Raw genomic sequence first — 6,973 nt, 5'->3', positions numbered from 1 at the left:
GTGTGTTTGTGTGTGTGTGTGTGTGTGTGTGTGTGTGTGTGTGTGTGTGTGTGTGTGTGTTCGTTGTGGGTGTATGGGGGGGCTTTCTTTGTACCTGTAAGAGGTGGATTCGCCTGTGAATCTGCTATTTTTGTTAGCAAACACGGTGTTAACGGGGCCTCACTCGCTGTGATGAAGTGATTCACAAAAATCACTGCGCTGATCCTCAGCAGCCACCCTCCACCACCACAGCACAGCAGCAGCAGCTTCGACACGTTTGGCCGGCTGCTTCAGCACCTCGGAGAGCGATAGGCTGAACGACTTCAGCGGCAGCAGCAGCATCCGGGCAGCAGCCAATGAGAGAGCGCCGTTTCTCTCGCACATCCAACCCGAATAAGTGCTGATGCCCGCATCTCTCTCTCTCTCCCTGTCTCGCTCGCTCTTTGCTTTGCTGCTTTACTGAGGGAATAAGCTGCCGTCTATTTTTGGACTTTATCGTGGCCATGTTTTTCTGCCCCCCTCTCTCTCTGTCACCGCTTTTTTGTGTTAATGTAGGTTTTTAGACCAGCGGGCCAGCGTGCTGTTTGATTCATGTCTGGGCGAGTTGTGAGCATCAAACAGCCTCCACCGTGTAGTTTTTTGGGCTTCTCAATGGAAGACATCTCTCCACTCGCTGCGAGCGAAGGAGTGCGGCACATATTCGCTTTGCGTGTGTATTCCCGCAGAGGAGCGAGAGACTCTTTCTGAATGAGGCTCTGAAGGGAAGGGGCGCGGGCAGCAGACCTGTCGGTGTTCGAGCGAGACCCGTTTGGCTGGACGAGCTCGTGCCGGCGGTTGTGGATTCCGTGGGCGGAAAGCCTTTTCACATTTTGATCTTACCCAGCAGCGAGGGTACGGGGGAGGTCAAGGTGGGATACATGGATTTCACAAGAAGAGAAGATTAATTAGAAGGTAGGAAACATGTTTTTCCCTGTAACACCAGCCTTGTGAGGTGATGAAATATTAAAGACGCTCAAATAATTCTCAGATAAACACAGGATCAGTCAGTACACAGCCACCTGCTCAAAAAGAGAGAAAAAAGCATTTTCCCCTAATGTTCAGGGCTGCCTCTCGGTGTGTGCTTCTGATGCTGCCTGGTGTTGGTGGTGTTCGGGGGTGGGGGTGGGGGGGTGTGTTCAAGGCTTCCATTTTGAAGCTAAGATGGATGCTTGCGCACATTTCTTTTCCCTGCCTCCGTGGCCTTATCTCGGTTCTTATATAATGCTGGTGAACACTGGTAGGCCCATGCTGGGGCTACCAGTGCCGTCTATATGCAGCTTTATGTGGGGAGGTGCGCCATTTATACATGACTGCTGTGATGGAATGCCAGCTATTTGTGTGGCTGCACGATTTATTATGAAGTTTCTGCACAGACACCTAATGCAGTTGGCTGACTCTTTCTCTCGTTGGTATATTGCTGTAACCATAAGCCCTGGGGTGCTTTTCTTCACTTAATGAACATACAGTACCAACAGCTCAATGTGGACCTTGGAAGCAGAGATTTGCGCAGTAAAAAAAAACAAACCCAAAAAACCCCACTCCCACCACCTAACCTAAAATCATCTTATTGACGTGTTCTGAAAGGGGAAGCTGGTCTTGTGACCTGCTTTCATCTGCATTTGCAGGCTCTTCCTCCAGGCAGGAGCTTCTTCAGTTGTCATTGTTACAAGTGGACAGCAGATTCACTGTGTAAATATCTCTCTGGCTGGTTACAGGTTGTTTCTCATGGTCTAGCAGATAAGAATCCAGGTTTTTCACCAATGATCACCAATGATATATGTGTGATTTGTAAACATTGATATGATTGATATTTATTGTATGTTACTGCAGCTAGCAGGCAGCTAGCAGTGTTGCATCACAACAAAATTTTCCTGTAGCTTGAAAACCATGTTTGTCCACTGGGTTTTCTCCAGGAGCTTGGATTTCTTCCTCCATCAAAAGAAAACACAAAGTGTCTGAATGCTGTTTGCAAAAGAGATACTGAAATGTCATGAATTTGACTTCCTACTTAAAAGAAAATTTAGCCAAGCTGAGGGCCTTGGAGGAATAACTAGCAAGAAGACCTTGAGAACTGTTGTTTGGGCCATTTTCATCTGACTTGCTTTTGATATCACAAAGTAGGAACCAGAGTGTCCTTTCTGGTTTCGAAAACTAACCTCACTTTCTAAAATCATATTCAAGGTCTTTGTTACTTGGAAACCCAAGAGGAACAAATAGAAAGTATATCTTGATAGGTTTTCCCAAACATTTTCCCATGTTTTCCTATTTCCCCTCACTAAAACAGATAGAATGTTTTCTGATCTTAAAGATATCAAAATATATTTGAACTCTCAACCAAATTTGTCACTTTTTATGGTTAAAAGAAGGTAAGGGGTCATTTCTAGACTAGTGTGAAGACCTCGAGCACCAAAGTGTGTGCGGTCCTTTTTGGACTTAAATAGCCTTTCAACCACATTTCATGGTTGACTGGAGCCGACAGTAGTCAAACTCAATGGGCCTCAATGGTTACTTTCTTTACTCTTTTTTCAAAAGGAGAAGTAAAAACTCTCCTTAGTCCTGTGTGAGAAAACTGTGAAAAGTCTTATCTGAAAGTCCAGCAGCCATTTGGGGTGTTTCATCTGGATACCTTGTCATGGCTGTAGTCTTCAGTTCATTCTGCTCTTGGAAAACTAGTTTGTGTATAACCCAACCCATTTAACTCAGGGTCCACTTACAGATGTTTTGGGGAGATTTTAACAATATTTCTTGGTGTTCCTCATTCTCTCCTCACCAAAACAAGCCAAAGCTTGTAGCATTTGAAATAGTAAAAAGAAAACTTAACTCATACTACGATTACTACGAGCCTTTCTTTCATCCCAGGATCTTTTTCAGAGACTGTAGCTCATTTTTCATGTTTGACAAGGCTGACAGCAGCAACCTCATGAAATTATCTAACTGGATGGTTGAATTCATAGTGAGGAAAGTCTCTTAGCAGAGGAAGGCGATAGACTGAACGCTTTAGGGGAAAGTTCACCATCCCAACGATAAATATTCTCTTTTGAGTCAGTGTCTTATGTCACTTCTGGTCTTGCAAACAGGCAAAAAATATTCATCATTCGTGTTCAATATTCATCAGCGAGTGGAGTGTTAAGTTGTCATGGTTGTGCAAAACTTTATTTATTTATTTATTTATTTATTTTATTTTATTTTATTTTTTGTGTCCCGTTTGGATCTTTAGCCATCAGAATTGTTGTCTTAAGGCCAAGAAAGATGCCAAGCAGGATTTATTTTACCAAGTGGATCATCATGGCCTTGCCATATTGGTCCATTTGATTGACCTTTATTATAATTATGAATTTATTTTATTTTCAGTTGCTACAAACGGGACAGACATGACTGGGGGATAGGACAGGGAGAAAGAATGAAAGAAAGAGAGGGAGAGAAAGAAAACCAAAGGGGAGAAGAGACGGTGAGAAGGGGGGGAAGAAAGAAAAAAAACAAAACACCTGGGTCACCTGTATGGAGAAAAAAAACAGAAGAGAAAGCAAACAACAAAGAGCAACATAATAAAAAAAAACGGCACCATCACAATAAACTAGCTAGCAGTAGATATCAGTAGATACTAAATAATAAACGATATTGTGCAGCACGCAAGATAGACAGCGCACAATGTGCTTTGAGGCAGCAGCCAAGAAAGCTGTAGTCCGCGTCTGTGAATACCCGTGTGTACACCTGTGTGCATACCTGTGTGGATCAGCATGCTTGCATTCCAAAGGTTTCTCCATGTAACGATCTGCTAGGGAGTGTGGGGGAGCCACAGCCCCGTCCTCCAGGGCATGAAGCAGGTATGGAGGAGATCAAAACTCCAGACATCCAGAGGCCCCCAGAACACAAGAGACCAAGGAAGACCAACAGAGGGGCAGCCGCGCCACTGTCCCAGTAAGAGCTGAGGAGAGTCCCAGATGAGGGCTCACTCAGCAGCCGCGGAGCAGAAGCCAGGGGGAGTTGCAGTGACGCGCCCGTGAGCTCCGCCGGCAGCCAGCTGTGCCTGAGTGACCGAGCCCCAGGCCGAGAGGCCGGGGGCACCCCACCTCCGAAGTGGCCCGAGCGAGCCCCAGGCTCCAGGCCCCGATAAGCGGCCGCCAAGGAGTGAGCCGGTGTGTACCTGGACGCCCATCCCCAGACACAAAGAACCACCAACGCACCGATGTCTGAGGGAGTCCGCCACTGGCAGGGGAAGTGGTTGTGCAAAACTTTAGCGTCTAGGTCTATTCTTTGCTTTGATAAACCACTCCACATCTACATCTCATTCTCTACTGAGAGAAGACTGATGAAACTTCATCAGTTGAAATGAAATCAAACTGATATTGCTGCTTTTTCTTCTGTTGTTTGTTCACAGGTTCAAACTCCTCCAGAAGTGAGACGCTGACCCTTTCCAAGCTTTTTGTCTAGACTAGTCAAAGAGCTTTCCCCCACTACTTTCCACTGTACCCTGTTTCTGCTGCTAACTCTAACCAGACATCATGGGTACAGTGTTGTCGCTGTCTCCTAGCTACCGCAAGGCAGCCTTGTTTGAGGATGGGCCGGCCACGGTGGGCCACTACACCGCCGTCCAGAACAGCAAGAATGCCAAGGATGCCGCTGCTGCAGCAGCAAAGTCCCTAAAACGTCCCTCAATCATCAGTGTGCTCCCATGGAAACGTATAGTGGCTGTATCAGCGAAGAGGAAGGGGTCCAAGAAATTACAGTCAGACAGCGGGGATGGGGGGAAAGGAAGCTCTCCGGATGGTCATGCAGCCGCCACCACCAACTCAGCCTCCAATAGCCTGAAGCTCAAGAAGTCTCAGTCCTGTGCTAACCTCTCATCCTATTCATCCAGCCAGGATCCAGCAGCCACCACTACCACTACCTCCTCCCACCTGCCCGCCTCCAAAACCTTGGCTAACGTAGCTACTGTCGTTGCCAAAAAGAATTCCCTCACAGGTTCTGGGATCCAGCCTTCCACTGCAGCTGGAACGCCAAAACGTGTCATTGTTCAGGTAACCTTCACTCTATAGCAAAAGGAAAACTAAAAACTCACGCATGCATAATTTGATCAAGTCTTCTCTCCTTCCCTCCTAAACACAGGCATCCACGAGTGAACTTATGCGCAGCCTGGGTGAGTTCCTGTGCCGTCGGTGTTACAGATTAAAGCGTCTATCCCCGACAGATCCAGTGCTTTGGCTGCGCAGTGTGGACCGCTCCCTCCTTCTTCAGGGCTGGCAGGATCAGGGCTTCATTACTCCAGCCAACGTGGTCTTCCTCTACATGCTGTGCCGCGACGTGGTCTCAGCTGAGGTGGCCTCAGAGCGCGAGCTGCAGGCCTCACTGCTTACCTGCCTCTACCTGTCCTACTCCTACATGGGCAACGAGATCTCCTACCCACTGAAGCCCTTCCTGGTGGAAGCAGAGAAAGAAGCCTTCTGGGACCGCTGCCTGGACATCATCAACCGCATGAGTGGCAAGATGCTCCAGATCAACACCGACCCACACTTCTTTACCCAGGTGTTTGCTGATCTGAAAAATGAGAGCAAGAAAGAGGAAGAGAAGACCAAGCTCCTCATAGGCCTTGACCGATAAGAGGGCGCTGGGAGTGGGGGGGGGGGTGGAAGGATAGACAGTGAATAGGTTATGGACAGGAAGACTAATGTAATCCAGTGTAATGTTACCTTTGAGCTGTAATGTTGTCTGGCGTCTCTACTGGTGATGATTAACCAACTTTTCAAATGTATAAGATAGAGCTGGTTGTATGAAACATAGTGTTGATGATAAATTTACCCGAAGGCTGCAGTTAAACAACAAAGCAGATAAAATCAGGGTTGCTGAGGTGTTTCTCAAACCGCCAGTCATGTTGACTGGATCTGATTAGATTCCCAAGATTAACAGGCTACTTGTTGGCATTCAGCATCCAGGTCCCTGAGCTCAGGGTAACAAGTTTTAAAGCTGAGATACAATTGTTGAGATAAGATAAGAGGAGATAAGATAAAACTTTATTAATCCCTTGGGTGGGTTCCTCTGGGAAATTCGGTGATTCCCAGTAACAATATATCTGACAATGAAGAAAAGGAAAGTCATATTTCATCAAAAGCATGACTAGCAGAGATCATGATGTGACATTAACAGCATGATAGAGAGAGCAAGAGATCCATTGTATTTACCTTTTACCTTGGGTGTAAAGAAATTTGTCAGTCTGGCCTTTATGTTAAGAAATAAAGTCCTGACTAAGTTTTATTGCGAAAGTTAATAGAAACATAAATGGGTTTAGAGACGCCAGACAACACAGATTTAGTTACTGAGGCTGGATATATAAATATATATATATATATACTGTATATGTATACAGTATATATTTAGCATTGAGGCATTTTTATCTATAGAGAATTGAACCATTGCATGAGGTCACTTCATATGTCCTTGCACATGACCACTTGCTTATTGCCAACTCTGCTTTACCTTATTCCTAAAGTCCTTCCCAAGCTTTATTGCACTCATCAAAAGTGGTTCTGCAAGGTCCATTCGCATAACATAAAGAGTATTAACTTGCATAGCGTGGATGAGATCAAGTCAACCAGATTGTTTAATTGGCACTCCTATTTATTGTACTGAAGTGGATTCATGCATCCGCATATTATATAAAGTACTGTAGTTTTAAAGGGACATTTGGGTTTATCCAGTCAAATATTCTGGGAATTAGGAGACCATTTGTCTATTTTTAAGAGTATGACATGCTAAACCTTTTGGCACAGATGAATAATTATTAAACAAGCCCTTGTGTAAGCTGTTTACAAATACGTGGGAAAATGCAATACTGACCCCTCCAGGGCACATTTTACACAGGGAATGAGCTCATTTATTTCTCTTACCCTGCACTTTCTCCTGCAGTCCATATTGGTGCTGACAACAGAAAGAAAGAAAGAAAGAAAGAAAGAAAGAAAGA

At 45.4% G+C, this 6,973-nt stretch overlaps 1 protein-coding gene across 1 annotated transcript; it reads left to right on the top strand.

The window, feature by feature from the left end:
• Positions 1 to 367: 367 nt before the first annotated feature.
• Positions 368 to 6,973, top strand: LOC102297562 (cyclin-dependent kinase 5 activator 1). The gene is made up of 3 exons (XM_005942987.3): positions 368 to 930; positions 4,397 to 5,036; positions 5,125 to 6,973. The coding sequence occupies exons 2-3, from the start codon at positions 4,521 to 4,523 to the stop codon at positions 5,614 to 5,616; spliced, it is 1,008 nt and encodes a 335-aa protein (XP_005943049.1). The 5' UTR covers positions 368 to 930; positions 4,397 to 4,520; the 3' UTR covers positions 5,617 to 6,973.

Source organism: Haplochromis burtoni, unplaced genomic scaffold (assembly GCF_018398535.1).
Source record: "Haplochromis burtoni strain Fernald_Lab_line unplaced genomic scaffold, NCSU_Asbu1 Contig_349, whole genome shotgun sequence".
In the NCBI taxonomy this organism is placed as follows: Eukaryota; Metazoa; Chordata; class Actinopteri; order Cichliformes; family Cichlidae; genus Haplochromis; species Haplochromis burtoni.
This window is presented reverse-complemented; position numbering and strand designations above follow the sequence as displayed.

Excerpts from the sequence above, each read along its gene's own strand:
- LOC102297562 (XM_005942987.3), top strand. The coding sequence starts at position 4,521 with ATGGGTACAGTGTTGTCGCTGTCTCCTAGCTACCGCAAGGCAGCCTTG. Across the intron at positions 5,037-5,124 it reads CAAAACGTGTCATTGTTCAG|GCATCCACGAGTGAACTTAT; the intron begins GTAACCTTCACT and ends TCCTAAACACAG.